General features: G+C 38.8%; 1 protein-coding gene across 6 annotated transcripts in view; it reads left to right on the forward strand.

Moving 5' to 3' along the window:
• The window catches only part of Ankar (ankyrin and armadillo repeat containing), a 76,041-nt gene that overhangs the window by 51,859 nt on the left and 3,959 nt on the right, over positions 1-20,223 (forward strand). For 3 of the 6 annotated variants that reach the window (XM_039084559.2, XM_039084557.2, XM_039084558.2), the window contains exons 14-23: positions 4,749-4,990; positions 5,161-5,314; positions 5,392-5,553; positions 7,243-7,349; positions 10,375-10,497; positions 11,008-11,166; positions 12,270-12,387; positions 13,096-13,205; positions 16,105-16,301; positions 19,851-19,897. In XM_039084559.2, coding sequence (XP_038940487.1) covers positions 4,749-4,990; positions 5,161-5,314; positions 5,392-5,553; positions 7,243-7,349; positions 10,375-10,497; positions 11,008-11,166; positions 12,270-12,387; positions 13,096-13,205; positions 16,105-16,301; positions 19,851-19,897 — 1,419 coding nt within the window. Of the gene's footprint in view, positions 1-4,748; positions 4,991-5,160; positions 5,315-5,391; positions 5,554-7,242; positions 7,350-10,374; positions 10,498-11,007; positions 11,167-12,269; positions 12,388-13,095; positions 13,295-16,104; positions 16,302-19,850; positions 19,898-20,223 lie in introns of those variants that run through there. The other 3 variants (XR_005489135.2, XR_005489134.2, XM_063268120.1) reach the window with 3 other exon arrangements.

Genomic DNA, 20,223 nt, shown 5'->3' on the forward strand with positions numbered 1-20,223 from the left:
GGTTTGCTGTATATTGTTTTTACTATGTTTAGGTATGAATTCCTGATCTTTCCAGGACTTTTTATCATGAATGGGTGTTGAATTTTGTCAAATGCTTACTCAGCATCTAATGAAAGATCATGTGGGGTTTTTTTCTTTGAGTTTGTTTATATAGTGGATTATGTTGATGGATTTTTGTATATTGAACCATCCCTGCATCCCTGGGATAAAACCTACTTGATCATGATGGATGATCATTTTGATGTGTTCTTGGATTCGGTTTGCAAGAATTTTATTGAGTATTTTGTTTTGATATACATAAGGGAAATTGGTCTGACGTTCTCTTTCTTTGTTGGGTCTTTGTGTGGTTTAGGTATAAGCATAATTGTGACTTCATAGAAGGAATTGGGTAGTGTTTTGTCTGTTTCTATTTTGTGGAATAGTTTGGAAAGTATTGGTATGAGGTCTTCTGTGAAGTTCTGAAAGAATTCTGCACTAAATTCATCTGGTCCTGGACTCTTTTTGGTTTGGAGACTTTTAATAACTGCTTCTATTTCTTTAGGAGTTATCAGATTGTTTAGATGGTTTACCTGATCCTGATGTAACTTTGGTACCTGGTATTTGTCTAGAATATTGCCCATTTCCTCTAGATTTTCCACTTTTGTTGAATATAGGGTTTTGTAGTAAGATCTGATGATTTTTTGAATTTCCTCAAATTCTGTTGTTATGCCTCCCTTTTCATTTCTGATTTTGTTAATTTGGAAACACTCTCTGTGCCCTCTGGTTAGTCTGGCTAAGGCTTTATCTATCTTTTTGATTTTCTCAAAGAACCGGCTCCTGGTTTTGTTGATTCTTTGTATAGTTCGTTTTGTTTCTTCTTGGTTGATTTTAGTCCTGAGTTTGATTTCCTGCCTTCTACTCTTCTTGGGTGTATTTGCTTCTTTTTGTTCTAGAGCTTTTTAAGTGTGCTGTCAAACTGCTAATATATGCTCCCTCCTGTTTCTTTTTGTAGGCACTCAGAGGTATGAGATTTACTCTTAACACTGCTTTCATTTTGTCACATAAGTTTGGGTATGTTGTGCCTTCATTTTCATTAAATTCTAAAATGTCTTTAATTTCTTTCTTTATTTCTCCATTGACCTATTTATCATTGAGTAGAGTGTTGTTCAACTTCCATGTATATGTGTGCGTTTTGTTGTTATTTTTGTTATTGAAGACCAGCCTTAGTCCATAGCGATCTGATAGGATGTATGGGATTAATTCAATCTTCTTGTATATGTTGAGGCCTGTTTTGTGACTGATTATATCATCAATTTTAGAGAAGGTACAGTGAGGTGCTGAGATAGAAGGTATATTCTTTTGTTTTAGGGTGAAATGTTCTATAAATATCTGTCAAGTCCATTTGGTTCATAACTTCTGTTAGTGTCTCTATGTCTCTTGTTTAATTTCTGTTTCCATGATCTGTCCATTGATGAGAGTGGGATGTTGAAATCTCCTACTATTTTGTGAGGTGCAATGTGTACTTTGAGCTTTAGTAAAGTTTCTTTTATGAATGTAGGTGCCCTTGCATTTGGAACATAGATACTTAGGATTGAGAGTTCATCTTGGTGAATTTTTCTTTTGGTGACTATGAAGTGTCCTTTATCATCTTTTTTCGTAACTTCTGATTATAAGTTGATTTCATTTGATATTATAATGGCTAGTCCAGCTTGTTTCTTCAGACCATTTGCTTGGAAAGTTGTTTTCCAGTCTTTTACTCTCAGGTAGTGTCTGTCTTTGTCTCTGAGGTGTGTTTCCTGTATGCTGGAGAAGGTCCTCTTTAGGTATCCAGTCGGTTAGTCTAAGTCTTTTTATTGGGGATTGAGTCCATTGATGTTAAGAGATATTAAGGAATAGTGATTGTGGCTTCCTGTTATTTTTGTAGTTAAAGGTGGAATTATGTTTGTGTGGCTCTCTTCTTTTGTTTTCTTGCAAGGTGTTTACTTTCTTGATTTTTCAAGAGTGTAGTTTCCTTCCTCATTTTGGAGTTTTCCATGTATTATCCTGTGTAGGGCTGGATTTTTAGAGAGATATTTTGTAAATTTGATTTTGTCATGGAAGATCTTGGTTCCTCCGTCTATGTTAATTGAAAGTTTTGCTGGATATAGTAGCCTGGGCTGACATTTGTGTTCTCTTATAGTCTGTATGACATCGTCCTAGGATCTTCTGGCTTTCATAGTCTCTGGTAAGAAATCTGGTGTAATTCTGATAGGTCTGCCTTTATAGGTTACTTTACCCTTTTCCCTTTTAATATTCTTTCTTTGGTTTGTGCATTTGGTGTTTTGGCTATTAGGTGACAGAAGGAATTTCTTTTCTGGTTCAATCTATTCGGAGTTCTGTAAGTTTCTTGTATGTTCATGGGCATCCCTTTATTTAGTTTAGGGAAGTTTTCTTCTATAATTTTGTTGAAGATATTTACTGGCTTTTTAAGTTGGGAGTTTTCTCTCTATATATATACCTATTATCCTTAGGTTTGATCTTCTTATTATGTCTTCGATTCCCTGGATGTTTTGGGCTAGAAGCTTTTTGCATTTTACCTTATCTTTAATGGTTGTGTGATGTTTTCTATGGTATCTTCTGCCCCTGAGATTCTCTGTTCTATCTCTTGTATTCTGTTGGTGATGCTTGCATCTATGACTCCTGATCTCTTCCCTAGGTTTTCCATCTCCAGGGTTGTCTCCCCTTGTGCTTTCTTTATTGTTTCTATTTCCATTTTAAAATCCCGAATGGTTTTGCTCAATACCTTTACCTGTTTTGTGTTTTCCTGTAATTCTTCCAGGGATTTTTGTATTTTTTCTTTAAGGCCTTCTACTTGTTTACTTGTGTTGTCCTGAATTTCTTTAAGGGAGTTAGTTATGTCCTTCTTAAGTCATCATCATCACAAAATGTGATTTTAAATCCAAATCTTGCTTTTCCGGTGTCTTTGGATATCCAGTATTTACTCTGGTGGGAGAACTGGGCTCTGATGATGCCAAGCAGTATTGGTTTCTGTTGCTTAGGTTCCTGTGATTGCCTCTGTCCCTAAGGTTGTCTCTGGTGTTAGCTTGTCTTGCTGTCTCTGACAGTGGCTTGACAGTCCTGTAGGCCTATGTGTCAGCACTCCTGTAGACCTGTTTTCTTTCAGCTGGATCTGGGAACAGAGAGCTCGTCCTGGGTTTGTGTGACCTGAAGCCTCCAGGACGGTTGTGGCTCAGAAGAGTTGGTCTTACCTCTGCTCTCAGGTGTGGAGGCACTCCTGGTGATTGGATTTCAGCTCTAGGAGCAGGCAGAAACACCAATGGTCCTTCCCCTGACTGCTCCTAGGTCCCTGTGCCCAGAGGGCACAGATGGCACTGGGTGATTTCCTCTTGGATCAGGAATGTGGGCAGAAAGTAATTGTCTCCTCTGAGTTCTCAGTATTGTCCAAACTTCTGAGGGTCCAGCTCTCTCCCCCAAGGGATTTGGGTGCAGGGAGCTGTGGGACCTGTTTAGTTCAGTTCCAGGCATAGGCAGAAACCAGCAGGTCCCTGCCAATGACTGCTCCCATATTCTTGTATCCAGAGGCACTATGCAGGTTCCTCTTGGACCAGGAATGTGAGCAGAAGAAGTCAAAAGTGGAGTTCTCCCCTGAGGTCTTTGGATTGTCCACACTTCTGGGAGTTCATCTCTCTCCTCCATGGGACTTAGGTGCAGGGAGCTGTAGGATTGTTTCAGTTCCATTCTGGGCACAGCCAGAAACCATTAGTGTCCTGTCCCAGGGGACTTCTGACTTTGTGTGTCCTGAGGCTACCAGGCAAGTCGCTTGGAGCAGAAAAGTTGGTCTTACCTCTGTTCTCAGGTGTGGAGGCACTCCTGGTGACTAGCTTTCAGCTCTCAGAACAGGCAGAAACCCAAAGAGTCCTGCCCCTGACTGCTTCTAGGTCCCTGTGCCCAAAGGAATTCCCCTTGGGTCAGGAATGTGAGCAGAAAGTAGTTGTCTCCCCTGAGTTCTCAGGATTGTCCTCACTTCTGAGTCTCCAGCTCTCTCCCCTATGGGATTTGGGTGCATGGGGCTGTGTTTGTATTAATTTTCTAAGTGTAGGTAAAGTATTTAAGTTCTCTCAGTTATCCTTACACTTTTCTGTAAAATGTAAAAACAAAATAAAATGAAATGCCATTTTTGTCTATTCAGTTAGCAAGTTTTATGTATTCATTTTTAATGATAAAATTTTCCTGAAGAAGACAGTCAAATTGATGTGCCTGAGTTCTGATTAACAAAGAATAATATGCTACTGATCCTTTTAGAAATTGATTTACTGAAATGTGTTGAATTATCCAGTAATACTCATGGGTCTATGCTAAAGGAAAATGTATTGATAAATAGCTCCATGTTAAGAAAAATTTTCCTGGAATTACTTAAAACACTGAAAAGTTTGAAGCAACATGTATTTTCCATGTGATATGACCATTAATGCAATATTTAGAAGGCATTTGTGACATTTATGTTCATAAAAGAATCCAGAAAATAATTCATTTGTAGTATAATCATATTGAGTATGTCTATAATTATCTAAATATGCCAATTAAGTCTATAGATAGGAAAAAGTGGGCAAGACAATCTAAATGACGAACCTGGACAGTTTGTTTAAATTGTTGTTTTCTAAATTTTTCTTTAAACTTATAAATTTGATTTTGTAATATGTGGACTATCTAGAAATGTAGTATAATTACATTTTCAGTGACTTGTGTTCTTACTCTTCGCTCTTTTGAAGATGTGCTGAAGGCAGTGTCCTCAGCTACAATCGCTGAGGTTGGCCGGGACAATAAGCAGGTGCAGGATGCTATAGCAATGGAAGGGGCTATCCCTCCCCTGGTAGCTCTTTTTAAAGGGAAGCAGCTCAGTGTCCAAGTAAAAGGTGCCATGGCTGTGGAGTCACTGGCAAATCGCAATCCTTCAATCCAGAAGGCATTTCTGGAAAGAAAATTAACTAAGGACCTCCTAAAACTTCTAAAGGTAGGGATCTTATCATATCTCTTCTAATCGTTTAGATGGTTTATTTTGTTTTGAGTTGTATTTGGAGATTGGGAAATCAAAGAATTCTGAATGCATATTTTATGAAATATATATCTGTAATGCGTTCAGTATGCCTACACTGAATGAATACCATGTTTTTGTTTAAATAGGCCTTTCAAATAGATGTTAAGGAGCAAGGAGCCATAGCACTTTGGGCCTTGGCAGGACAAACACTGAAACAACAGAAGTATATGGCAGAGCAGATTGGATACAACTTCATAATAAACATGCTTTTGTCGCCATCAGCTAAGATGCAGTATGTAGGTAAGTTCCTTCCTTTGCCTAACTGCTGATGGAGTTGACACTGAAGTCCATACTCACCTCTTCCTTTTTGTTACCAGGAGGTGAAGCAGTCATAGCTCTAAGTAAGGACAGTAGGAAGCACCAGTATCAAATATGTGAAGGGAACGGCATTGCACCACTGATTCGCCTGCTGAGGATTAGTAAGATAGCAGAAGGCACACTCCTGAGCGTCATCAGAGCAGTGGGCTCCATTTGTATCGGTTTGTATACAATCTCAACTTCTTGAATACTATGAGAAAAATAAAATAACTGGGTAGAGAAGTAGAAATTGTTTCTTTATCACTATTCCTACTATGAGAGATCTCAAAGATTTACAAATAGTTTATCTAAGACCTTGATTCGTTAAAATGGTGAGCTTAAGAATTTCATATCTGCTCTTGAATTCGGAGTAAAACAGAAAATGAAGACAATAAGCATTGACTATTTTAAATTGAATATAATACCATTTATTCTAAGATAAGTTGATAAGGTCAAGTGGCATAAATATCTTAAGGTACACATTCAATTATGTTTTTTCAATTCTTGTTTATTTATATAAATATTTGTTTATATAAAGTGGTCTTTGTTACCAAAAGAACTGACATTTTAGGGACTATGAAAAAATTGCAGAATATTTGGTGATTGATCTACCAATAGAATCTGGTTTTTTTTGCTGACAATAATGAGTCAGGGTAGAGTCTTAGATGTCTTGCACACAACAGAAAAGAAGGTTTCTGTGCATGCTTGTTCCTCCGTGTTATCAAGAGTACCCAGATGTTGAAGTTAGTAGCGCCATTTTTATTTCTTGCTCTGTAGAACTTCATTAACTACTATACGAAATAAATAATCCAGAAAATAATGTCTTTCATAGTTGGAATCTATGATATAAGTTGGAATCTTATAATTGGGGGGGGGGGTAAAGAGATGGCTCAGTTGTTACGACGGCTTATTGCTCTTCCAGAGGACCTAGTTTGGTTTTTAGCATCAATATTCTTCACACCTGCCTGTAATTTCAGCTGGCACGTAAGCATAAGCATACATAGGCATAGTGACACAGATCAAACAAATTTAGTAAATCATAAATATATTATCTATCTATCCATCCACCTTTGCTTGATCATCCACCACACCACTGTATTCATATGGGGGTATGAAGGAGAATAAAGGAGAAAAAAATGAAATGGCTGCTGCTCAATCCACTCCCCCTAGTTAATTTAAACTTTCCAAATAACAATATGTGGCTGGCTCTTTGTCAATGTTAAGAGAAGCCTAAATTTGTAATTTTTATTTAAGTACATAAGCTTGCTATATTTATATAGTGTACATATAAATATATTTATACTATATTTAAGTATATCAACCTACAATATATGTAGTGGCATTTCTTGGCAAAACAAAATTAATTTTTATGCATATTGGCGAAAATGAGATTGACTTTTCTCCTGACATTAGGTTGTAACTCAAAGTATAGAATGTTACAAAGATAACGTGTTCACCTTTTACCATATGCGGTTTAAGAAAACTAAAAATTTTAACTTAGTGATTAATCAATTCTGATTAAGAAGTTTTTAATGGAAAAAATTAACTATAAACTTGACTAACAGGATATGGTATTTCTAAACAATGCAGGATGTTATTCATTAGCAACATAGCATTTTTCAAATGTATGTGCTGTGTCTCTAATATAAACCATTTATAATTCTAATAATGGATTTTTCCATGCTTATTCTTTCTGCCCTTTAAAGAATTCAAGCAGGAGTATTGAAATAGTGTCAATATACCATGTTCTTAAAATTTGCTAGCGATATTGCCTTAAGATAGTTTATCAACCAAAATCAAGTTAAGTTTGACTCTACAACTTACAATATGAAACAAAACCATGACCTCATTGACCTATGAGAGCCTTACAGGTGTGGCGCACACGAGCAATCCCATGAGTCAACAATGTGTTGTAGAGGAGAATGCCTTTCCAGTGCTTATTCAGCTACTAAGAAGTCACCCTTCAATTAACATTAAGGTATATATTAAGGTTTTAAATGTTTCTGACAGAGTAAATGCAAATAATTTGTATCTTAGAATATGCAAGTTTATAAGAATAACAACTTAACTTTTGAAACAAAATCTAAAATTTTTAAGGAGAGAAGATTAATGTAGTAAATATTATTTTTTCAAATATGACATGAAAGTCTTATACACTTATTCTTCAGCTACTTCTTAGCCATTCAGTGTGTATTCACAGAATAGCTTTCTTCTTCCTCAGTTAGTGGGTGGCATGGCACTATTTCTCAGCACAGTATGGGCTGATTGTAGGCCAGTGGATTATAACAAATTACTACATGGTCTAAAAAAATATACATTTTTTCTCATAATTTTCCAGGGGCTCTGTTAGTGATGGGGAAGTAGATATAGAATAATGTGATAGTGAATAGAAATATTTCCTTTCATAGATATATTGCAAAAGATATATCATATTATCAGATCTTTCAAGAAATGATGAGAAATAGAAAAATACAGATTAACATTAATGAATAGCAATATTTCCTTTTATAGACACATTATAAGAAAAGATATTGTAAGTCACTTGCCCCCCTTTTTCAGGATACAAAAGGGATGATTTAGTTGTAGTAGTTCGGTGGGAAATAAAGGTAAGCATAGCTACAAATCACTTTTGGTTTGAATTATAAATAAAAATTATATAAACATTTAAAGTATATTTTGTAAGACTATGGAAGTTCCACATGGAAAGCTTCCATTTTAACCATTTTTTTTTCAAAAAAAATTTTAAACTTGTTAAATTATAATGATAACCTAAATATTTTCAGTCACTTTCCTGAAAATTAGACTCTGCAGTGGATAGATTATTTCACAAGAGTTATGAATTTTTCTTTCTTTTGTTCTTTTTTTTTCATTTCCCATACCTCCTCCCACTCCCCATCCCCACGTTTCCAAAAGGATGTCCCCAACCCCCAACCCTCTACCCCCACCCTATCAAACCTCCTCACTCCCTGGGGCCTCAAGTTCCTTTAGGGTTAGGTGGTGCTTCTCTTACTGAGTCAAGATCTGGCAGTCCTCTGCTGTATGTGTGCTGGGGGCGGGAGTGGCTAGTATTAGCTGGTGTATGCTTCCTAGTTGGTGGCTCAGTGTCTGAGCAATCCGGGTCCAGGTTAGTTGAGACTGCTGGTCTTCCTATAGGGTTGCCGCCCTCCTCAGCTTTTTCTAGCTTCTCCCTACTTCTACCACAGGGGTTACCATCTTCTGTCCATTGGTTGGGTGGCAATATCTGCATCTGACTCTTTCAGCTGCTCGTTAGGCCTTTTGGAAGGCAGTCATGCTAGGTTTCTGTTTGTAAGCACAACATAGCATCAGTAATAGTGTCAGGCCTTGGATCTTCCCCTTGATCTGGGTCCCAATCTGGGCCTGTCACTATACCTCCTTTCCCTCAGGCTCTTCTCCATTTTTTGAGCCAGAAGTTCTTTCAGACAGGAACAATTCTGGGTCAGAGTTTTTGACTGTGGGATGGCAACCCCATGCCTCCACATGATGCTCTATCTTACTACAGGAGGTGAACTCTACAAGTTCCTTCTCTCACTATAGGATATTTTATCTAAGGTCCCTCCCTTTGAGTCCTGAGAGTCTCTCACCTCCCAGGTCCCTGATACATTCTAGAGGGCCTTACCTCCTACCTTCTGAGGTTGCCAGTTTCCATTCTTTCTGCTGACCCTCAGGGCTTCAGTCCTGTCCCCTTCCCAATACCTGGCCATGTTCCCTTCTTCCCCTCCCTGTCCCTTTTCCCACTCACATTCCTCCCTCCCTCCCTCCTCCTGTGATTGCTTTCTTCTTCCACCCAACTGGGATTGAGGCAGCCTCACTTGAGCCCTTCAGCTTGTTAACCTTCTTGAGTTTTTTGGATTGTATCCTGGGTACTCTGTACTTTTTTATTTTTATTTATTTTTAGCTAATACCCACTTATTAATGAGTACATCCCATGCATGTCCTTTTGGGTCCAAGTTACGTCACTCAGGATACTTTCTAGTTCCATCCATTTGACTTCAAAACTCATGATGCCCTTGTTCTTAATAGCTGAGTAGTATTTCATTGTGCAAATGAACCACATTTTCTGTATCCATTCTTCTGTTGTGAGACACCTGGGTTATTTTCAGCCTCTGGATATCACGAATAAGGCTGCTATGAACATAGTGGTACACGTGCCCCTGTGGCATGATGGGGCATCTTTTGGGTATACGCCGAAGAGTGGTATAGCTGGGTCTTCAGGTAGTTCTATTTCTAATTTTTCGAGGAACCTGCAGACTGATTTCCAGAATGGTTGTTCCAGCTTGCAATCCTGCCAGCAGTGGAGGAGTGTTCCTCTCCACATCCTCACCAACATGTGTTGTCACCTGAGTTTTTGATCTTAGCCATTCTGATTGGTGTAAGGTGAAATCTCAAGAAAGTCATAATATAGCCCTCTCCAAAGCTGTCTGTCAAGTGCAGCAATGTACATGATTCAGCTTCCTAATGGAAGATAACTGTAAATTAAATGACTCTTCCAACTAGAAGGAAACAACTATGCCTTGATGCTACTTTTATGAAACTTTGCTTGAATTCTTAGGCAGTCCCTTATACACATTGACAGCTCCATGGTCATTAGCAACTTAAAACAGCCTTTAAACTCATACCAGCAAACACTTAAAAATTGTGTTTAGAAGTGGAAAGGATTCAACTACGTTGAATTAGGACTGTATCTTTGTACATGCCCTACTGTCCATAAGAACCTCGCCACCACCCCGGGCACCCGGAAATGTGTGGTTGTCTCTGGACACAGAGGAAATGGACTTTTCCTGGCCATTAAAATTTATGAGGAACAGTCCTGCAGAAGCTGTGTCAGTCTTTAAATAGTAGTCAGAGGACTGTACTCAATAACTGCTTTAAAACACTTTATAACCATATTTCTATAATCTAGTCTGTATAAATATTTTACATAATGAAATGTACCCTTTGGTAATCTGGGAATAGAAGATAATTTCTGAAAACCACATATTTAGGTTGAAGTGGCCTTTTCGTTGGCATGCATTGTCCTAGGGAATGATTCGCTACAGAAAGAATTACAAGAAAATGAGGGATTTGAATATTCTGATGTCCTTTATCTTCTTCACTCAAAAGATAAGGTAGGACTTTCGCAGAGCCTCTGCACGCTCACCTCGGGGGAGGGGGGTGGGGGGGAGATGGCTCTACAACAACAGTGTCATTTATGACCAAGGGCTCCTCATGACAGCATGCAAGTGCATTATTTAAGAGAACACATAAAATGTCTCTTCGTAGGTCATGATTTTGTACTGGTATGATAATCAAATTCTCCAAGGAAGACAAGCAGCAATTTTATGCTTGATGCAAACCCAAAATCTGTCATTAATTGAACGTTTAACTTAATTTCATGCCTTTTCATTCCCAATCATTCCTTCTTATCCAATACTAGTGAGACTTCTGAAATATTTTATGATGAAGTGAGAACAGTTTCTAAGATGATTAATATTAGGCAATTATTTTTCTTTAAAAATTTCCCCTAATAGTATCATATTTCTCTTCATTAAAATGCCTTTTAATAGGCAGTAACTCAAGAGCCAGTGAGGAACATGTGATGAAGCAAATAAAAATGATTGATGTTTCTCCTTTTCTAGGAAATCTGCTTGAGAGCAGGTTACGCACTCACCCTTTTTGCCTTCAATAATCGTTTTCAACAGTACTTAATATTGGAAACTGGAATGATAACCTTATCTATTTTTGAGCCTTTTCTTCAATCCAGAGTTGAAACAGAGAGGGCAATGGCAGCATTTCAGGTACATGGATCAATCCTAATATTTCATATTGGCAAGTATCTAGGAAAACATTTATTTATGAAATGCAGTACTTTGCACATTAGTCTGCCTACCTCCTGAAAAGCCCCTTATTAGGATTTCTTTTTTTTAATTAATTAATTTTTTATTAGATATATTTCATTACTTACATTTCAAATGTTATTCCCCTTCCCGGTTTCCTGTCCATAAACCCCCATCCCATCCCCTCCCATCCCACTCCCCCATACGGGTATTCCTCCCATACATCTCCCTTACTGTCCCCCCATATTCCCCTGCACTGGGGGTCCAACCTTGGCAGGACCAAGGGCTTCCCCTTCCACTGGTGCCCCAACAAGGCTATTCTCTGCTACCTATGCAGTTGGAGCCCTGGGTCAGTCCGTGTATAGTCTTTCAGTAGTGGTTTAGTCCCTGGAAGCTCTGGTTGTTGGCATCGTTGTTGTTATGGGGTTGCAAGCTCCTTTAACTCCTTCAATACTTCCTCTAATTCCCCCCAAGGGGGTCCTATTCTCAGTTCAGTGGTTTGCTGCTAGCATTGACCTTTGTATTAGACATGCTCTGGATGTGTCTCTCAGGAGAGATCTATATTTGGTCCCTAGGATTTCTTTATATGGAAATTTTTAGGTTACAACTGATGTTTGTAACAATCCTGTGATACAGCAGGGTTGCCTTCCCAGGAGGCAAATGTTTTAATTACATCATGTTTAAAGAACTATGTAGAGAAACATAGCTGGGTTGAAAACAAGTCTATTTGCAGACTGTGAGCTGATTGCAAGGTTTCTTGCACCCTGAACATTTAGGTTCCTTAGTGTCTTATACTTCTCTTCAGAGTTTTTCTAACCTCAGTCTCATTAAATACTTCTCTTGTAATTCAAGGACAACTGTTGCAAGGATTGTAGAAAGAATAATATGACCTGTCATAGTCATTGTTGTGACCATTTGGAGTAGTCTGTGCTCTCTACCTCTCCATCTCTTCTATTGGAGTCCACAAAATGTTCTCATGACCCAGTAAAAATACCCTTAAATCATAAATGATTAAGAAAGTCTGAGTAGCAGATGTTCATCAATTGTATGTTTTTCTCTTTCAGATTATCGTATTAGCTAAAGTCATTATAGACATGGATCATATTACTTTGTCTGCAAGAGGTGTTACTATTTTAGCTGACAGCCTGTATTCAGCCCACACTCCTACTCTTGCCCTGACAGGTAAGAAATATCTAAAAAACAAGCAAACAATAAACAAAAAATCAAAACAAATGACAACAACAAAAATCTAATGACATCTACACAAAGGAGAACAAGCTTTGTGTCCAAGATAATAAAATATTTCAGACTGGAATCTCAACAATATTAAAATATGCTTGACTCCCTCTATCATAGTTTTAAATTATGCTACCTGAAAACACTGAAGTATCTGCATGGAGCAGTGGGCATCCGCTCTGCTCACTGAGCAGGAATACAGTAACTCTCAACATGGCCTCTTTGCTTCTCTAATGATTCTTTCAAAGTTTTAATGACTTTTAGACTACTAACTGAGAATTCAATTATGCACTGACCATCGTGTCTCAAGAAATAGATGCAGTTCACAGTCTGTAGATTCAAGAAAAACACTTATATACATAAAATAAATAAAAACAATCTTAATAATAAAAAAGTGAATATATTTTGAAGTATTGTAAGACAGAAAGCTTTCAGTCTTAAAATTTTCTCATTCTTATATAATATACCTGTGTAAGTCTTAGTACCTTCACAGAAGAGCAATCAACTACAGGGAATCATTATTCTATATTCATATGCATATTTTTTTCTTCTTCATTTTGGTTTTGGAGCTCAAATCTTTTACAATGAAATGAACAAAAAGCACCTTATCAGTTATTAGTTTTAGATAAGAGCTTTTCTTTGTTTTAACTCTAGGTAATCTAATAGCTAGCCTGGCTCATACAAGATCGGGGATCCCAGATGCTTTTCTCACACTGGGGACCGTCCAGCGGCTCTTCTACCATCTGTACTCAGAGAGAGAAGAGGTGACAAGAAAAGGCTATTAATGGAATGCGCTGCAAACAGTAACCGGTGCTTCTCCCACACGAGATGACCGTTTTTCTTGAGATATTATGTAATTCATAAGAACTCAAATATAGTATTAGTCATATCTGGCATCTACAATTCTGATTCTAACTCCAACATTTAAGTAGAATTTTACAAGAGCAGTGTAAAACAACTATAATTAAACATTTTCAACTACAGGGCTGGAGAGATGGTTCAAGAGCATGAACTGCTGTTGCAGAAGACACTAGTTTGGCTCCCAGCACCTGTATCAGATGCTGGATCACGACTGCCTGTAACTCTAGTTTCAGGGGATCCAATGGCCCTTTTCTGGTCTCTAGGGGGAGGGACACACACACACACACACTCCTTTGAAAACTTACAGAAGGTCAACATGGAAAAGGAAAATTGATGATTAACATTGGTGGGAAATATGTAGAACATCTCTGGGCAAAGATTTACACAGCTTTATAAACAATCGCCTCATAGCAAAAAGCAGTGTAAGTTTAAAAAGAAGATACTCTCTGATATCATGCTTATTAAAATGTTTTTAAGAATGTTTGGAATCTATTACCTATTCAAATTAATCTGACCTAAAACAACAACAACAACAACACTGTGAAATGGGCTATTTTAATTCTAAAATCAAGATTGAACCTTTAAAACTTCATGTCAGAGATCATGTCAGTAATCTCAGCACTCAGGATGCCAAGACAGGAGGATTCCTCCTACTTGTGTAACCAATCGGGGTTACACAGAGATTTAGAATATGCCCTGTGAAAGAATGACATGTACATTTGTGAAGGGCACCATATTTTAAGAACAAATGGTGACATGGATGTAAGAAAGTGTCATAATGATACCCAGTGCTTTGTATAGCTTAAATTTTAAATACTCAGTGTATAAGTAAATACACTGAGATGAAACACATTTATAACTAAAATGTTAGGAAGTATCATGTAAGAATTTGTTACTTAATCAATGCTGAGCCTTTTCATTTTTATTTTTTAATATTCTTAAGTAATTCAAAATGAAGTCATAAATAATTGTGAGCAACGACTATAAACCGTGGGCAATTAACAGTATTCTTTAAAAATTGGGGCAAAGGATGTGACCTGGATATGGGATGAGTGACCTGGCAGTCATGAGCTATCATGCTCCTACCTGGTCACTGACATCTGTTTACATCCATATCTGATACTCATGTTTACAGAAGTTAATGATAATGATAAATGAAGAAGGAGGAGGAGGAAGAGGAAGGGGAGGAGGAGGAGGAAAAGAGGAGGAGGAAAGGAGGAGGAGGAGGAAAGCAGGAGGAAAGGAGGAGAAGAGGAGGAGAAGGAGGAGAGGAGGAGGAAAGGAGGAGGAGGAGGAAAGGAGGAGGAGGAGGGAAGGAGGAGGAGGAAAAGAGGAGGAAGAGAGGAGGAGGAGAAGAAGAGGAGGAGAAGAGGAGGAAAGGAGGAGGAGGAAAGGAGGAGGAAGAGAGGAGGAGGAGAAGAGGAGGAGGAGGAAGAAAGGAGGAGGAGGAAAGGAGGAGGAGAAGAGGAGGAGGAGGAAAAAAGAAGGAGAAAAAAGGAGAGAAGAAGAAAAGAAGAAGAAGAAGAAAAGAAGAAGGAGGAGGAAGAAGAGGAGGAGGAGGAAGAGGAGGAGGAGGAAGAGGAGGAGGAAAGGAGGAGGAGGAGGAGGAGGAGGAGGAAGAGGAAAGAAGAATTTGGTTTTTCAAGACAGGATTTCTCTGTATAACAGCCCTGCCTGTCCTGGAATTCACTTTGTAGACCTTGCTGGCCTCAAACTCAAAGATCACTTTCTTCTGCCTCCCTAATGTTAGGATTAAAGATGTGCTCCACATGCCCAGATTATAGAAATTTCTTTTTCCTTTTTTTTTTCCGGAGCTGGGGACCGAACCCAGGGCCTTGTGCTTGCTAGGCAAGTGCTCTACCACTGAGCTAAATCCCCAACCCTAGAAATTTCTTATGATTTATTTTATTTTTAATAATGTGTGTATGTGTCTGTGTAGGTATGTTCATGTAGATCCCTATGGAGGCCAGAAGAGGGGGTTGGATCCCCTGCACTTGAAGTTCCAGGTGGTTGTAAGCTGCTGACTGTGGGTGCTGGGATCCAAACTAGGGTTCAATGGAGCTAACTGGAGCTATGGGCTAGATAATTTTATAAGACTTTTTTGAGAATATCATACCAATTGTTTTCACCATATTCACCCTTCTTCTACTTTCCAACTTTGTCTTTACCTATCCCCACTCCCACATTGATACACTTTTCAGTCCTGCTCCAAATATCCAGAATGATTTGTTTTCCACTGGAGTGTGGCTGACTTACCAGGGCTTACTCTTTAAGAGGAAGCTGTTTCTCCCCATCCAATCAGCTAACATTGCCAATGGCTCTGTGGCTATGGGTAGGATTATGTGCTGTAGTGTGGTCTGGGTTGGGCTTGCTTAGGTTTTGTCCTTGCTATTGAAACTATTTTGAGTTCAGATGTAGAAACGCCTTGCTTGGTGTAGAAGACACTGTCTCCTCCAGTTAGCCACAACCTCTGGCTCCTGAACTCTTTGCCTCACTCCCCATCACTAATCTCTGAGCCTTCAGAGCCCACAATTTTCTCCTCATAAAATTGTGACAACCCTATGCGACATAGAGAAATTCCACATATGCTACCTATGACACCCTCAGTCCAAACACGTACTGAAAATTCAAGACATATCCTGAGATTTGTATTCAAAATAATGTTCAAAAAGTGTATATGGATATATTTAGCTCTGGTGAATTGTGCGATTTAAAATGGCAAAATAGCAAAATTTCCTGTCAGTTATATTTTGTCGTAATAAAATATTAGGAAAAACGGTAAGGAATTTCTTCGTGTTTCAGGTTCGAGCAGCATGTTCCTGTGCCCTTGGCTACCTCAGTTACAATGCACGTGCTTTCCGCATCCTGCTAACGGAGTGCAGGAATAAGCCTAACCAATTTCTGCGCATAAAACATAACATCAGTAGGGACGCCAGGATCAACCCTGCCTTCCTAAAGGAGTTTCAAATGCAGCAGGACGTGGGACTTCCTTCTTTAAGGTGCGACGGCGTCTCAGCAGTGACATTATTAGTAAAGATCTTAGATTTCAGGGGTCCAGCATGCGAACTCCCCTTGAAATACATATCCTCCGTGTGTCAAATACATATTTAACCTTGAATGAATGTTCATTGCCAGGGTCTGTTTTTATTTACTTTTGAAGGCCACGTGTCTTTTGTTTTGTTTTTTCAGTCTCTGTATCAAAACAAACAGCATCAGATTTGTTTAAATCTTAGTGTTAAGTTGTAAACGTTTTTTCCCTCATTTTAAGTGCATTATTCTATCAAGGAAAAATAGTAAAATTCACTTTATTTTTGCCTTGAAACACTTCCATGATTAGCTAGGGCTATGCGAAGTTAATAGATTTATTTTTCTATGTGCAAGCCGGTCTATGCCCAGGAAAGATCAGATTTGGTTAAAACTGTTTCTGAAAAGGACCCCACAAAATAGAAGGCCCTGTTTTAAAGGAAAGATGAACATGACGAGTAGTTTCCTACAGGGAAAAATAAATCAGAATTTCTGAAACTCTTCAGTCTGTATTTTTTCAAAATAGTTCAAAGTGGGGCTAAACTCTCACCTGATCTTCAAAGCACTGCTCCTGCTTACCTTACTGTTGGTAGAAATGGAAGGTGATGTCTCATGACTGGGAGACTGAGCTATGAAACTATACTATCACCGACGCTTTGTGGCATTTGCTCACAATCATAGTACTGGGGAGGAAAAAAAGTACCCCCTCCCCCCAGCTTCCTGGCCAGCCAGTTCGTTCTTTTAAGTGAGTTCTAGGCTAATCACACACACACACACACACACACACACACACACACACACACACACACACACACACACACACACCACACACACGGCCATCCCTGCCACTTCTGAGGCTGCAAGAAGTACTGAGGTTGGAGAGCCTACAGAAATGGACCAGAACTGATGCTACCATCCTGCTGTGGAAAAAACTGAAGAGACTGGACCTGTATTTTCTTGAAAAGAAAGGCTTAGAAATCCAAGCAGCATAAAGGACAGTTCTGCTAGTGTACATGAGCCACAAGAAGAACCAGCCTGGCCTGTCATGTGACCTTAACAAAGCCCTTGGCAACAGTGAAGCACAGGGCGATCACACCACTCTTCAGCCAAATCCCACAACACCCTCTTCCTGGAGGCCCGTGCCAAGGAGTGGCAGACCAGCCTGCTGTCCCACAGTGAAGGATGCAGACGATGGGAGTGCTGGGACAGAGGCTATGGGGAACTGAAGGAGTACTGACTTTCCATTAGCCTTCTGTGGGGATTAAACTCCCCAGAGTAGAGCAACTACTACAAAGTCCAGTGTGGAAGTGTGGGGCTCTTTGTGAGTGTTAAGTGTACAGAAGTGAGACGCTAAAACAGAACACTGCACTCATAAGGATTACCTTCTAAACCACCTTCTTGTGAATAGGGGTCATATTTATTTTGGAATGGTCAAAATTCCCCAAAAGATAAACTAAGATGTTCAAAAATTGCTGGTCTATAGATGTTGATGAAGGTGCTTTAAACTTGAGCAGGAAAGGAATCATAGGTGGCCCATACTCACATAGCATTGTCAGCGTCCTTACAGTAATCAGGGCGCAGCATCTCATGGGATGCCTTTCCAACATCCCTCTCAGAGCTGATAGATACATGTACTGCTACATATTTTCCATGTTGTGGGCATCAGGAAAAATGTCAGTACCACACCTTGTCCTCTTCCTGGGAAGACGGATACACTGTTTGTATTTATGGTTATCCACTTGTTTTCCTCTTCCAGTGGAGGTTCTAATATAGCCAACACTAACTTATTGGTTTATCTGTTAGGGTAAGGGTTCCATTGCCTGGTGACACTACTGATTTTTTTTTTAATGAGCAGACACTTGGCTAATATCTCAATATCCTGTAGCTTCAGCCAAAAGAAAAATTGGACTCTTACAGTTCCAGGGGTCATAGGACTCCTGATAAAAGTAGACACGCATGCCCAAAGATAATTTGTCAACAGTATCTCTAACCTAATCAAAGTGATGACACTCATTTGACATGCCAGATATGTGCCACCTCCAAAGTCAGTCATCTTCCCCAATCACAGGGACACTATTTATCTGAATACAGTGCTTTGCTATGTTGCCCAGCTTCACCCCCCCACCCCCGCTTCCTCTGCTTCCTCAGTAGCTGGACCTAGAGATGTGTCATTTTTGTGCCAAATTAAAACTTACTTTAATTCCAACTTAGTAATAGAAATGTGGGTGTGGACAGGACAATCACCAGATTTTAGGGATCCTGATTAGGCAGGATTGTTTCAATTTTAGAAGTTTTTGGGAAACTGATAAATTTTATACCTTTCCCAGGAGTCTATTCACTCCCCTAAAGTTATATTTTGAGAGCTATGAACTAAACAGGAAGACATAATCTTCACTGCAGATGGATTTCCCAGATTTACCAATAGCCAAGCCAAACTTGTTGGAAGGAAGCAGGGCTAAAACAGACACAGTGGCTGAAGTTACAGTTTCTCTTAAGCATTTTTCTCAGATGATTTTCTCAATTTTATGATTTCATTATAACCCAAGTATTTTAAAATGGGAATTGCAAAAAAAAAAAGCCTTATTGTGAACTATTTTCTCTGCTTCTACATACAGAGCTGAATTATGAGTGTTTCCAGGTAGGAAGGCATTCATATAGAGGAAAAGAGCTACTGATGATATATTATTATTATTATAAGAAGGGAATCATACCTAATAGTATTTTATGGTGATATAAATTAATTTCAGTAGAGAAAAAGATAAATCTATTTAAAGAATCCTTTAAAAACTGAAAATCTAAAAACACAATCTGGACACTGTGATAAATAACAAGTTAATTTTATTCTTTCATAAATTTCATACAAATGATTTATACTTTGTAGTCATTCCCACAACTCTGTTGGAAATGGAAAATGTGTTCCTGTTTAATTCTGTTTTCCTTAAAATCCAGTATGAGTCCTGTCTTTGAGTTTCCATTACTGCGAAATATTTCACTGGGGCTCACGGTTCCGAGGTTTAGTCCATTAGTGTTGTGGTAGGAAGCATGGCAGTGTGCAGGTAGACTTGGTGCTGGAGACAGGGCTGCTCCAGACATGGTGCTGGAGACAGAGCTTAGAGCTCTACAACTTGATCCGCAAGCAGCAGAAGCAACTGTGTCACCAGGCATAGTTTGAAGATTTAAGACACTAAAGCCTTCCTCCACAGTGACACACTTCCTCCCACAAAGCCTCACTTCCTAACAGAGCCATTCCTTACAGGCCAAGCATTCACACAATGAGATTATGTAGGCCATTCCTTTTCAAACCATACCTTCTTCCCATTACTTCAAACACAATGTTCCATTTTAGTTACATTTAATATTTGAAATGAGTAACTGATCAAACATAAGGTAGCTGCAGGCAATATTATACATGTATGGCATAGATCATTAGGTCCCTGAACATGGCTCCTGGAATCTTTATTTATCCACGGTTTTCTGAGTATACTATGTCTTCATTTATTATTTGTTATTTTACCCCCTTGTAGCCTGGAGAAGAATGGAGGACCATCTGTAATTCCTATCTTTAAAAAAGGTAATAATTAAATTTTCTGTTATTTTTTTTAACTCCTGCTAGTCCTAGCACTCCGTAATTCTGCTTTAGGGTTTCTACTGATATGATAAAACAAAAACCACGAACAAAGGCATCTTAGGTTGAAAAGGTTTATTTCAACTTACAGCTTACAGCCCATCAGCCAGAAGAACAGGGCTGGATCTCAAGGCAGGAACTGATGCAGGCCATGGACACGAGCTGATTGCCAGATTACTTACTTTCCTTTTTTATATATCCTAGTATGTAGCAAGGGGTAACACCAGCAACATAAAACAGGACCCCCACATTAATCATGAATGAAGACAATG

The sequence above is a fragment of the Rattus norvegicus genome, chromosome 9 (assembly GCF_036323735.1).
Source record: "Rattus norvegicus strain BN/NHsdMcwi chromosome 9, GRCr8, whole genome shotgun sequence".
In the NCBI taxonomy this organism is placed as follows: domain Eukaryota; kingdom Metazoa; phylum Chordata; class Mammalia; order Rodentia; family Muridae; genus Rattus; species Rattus norvegicus.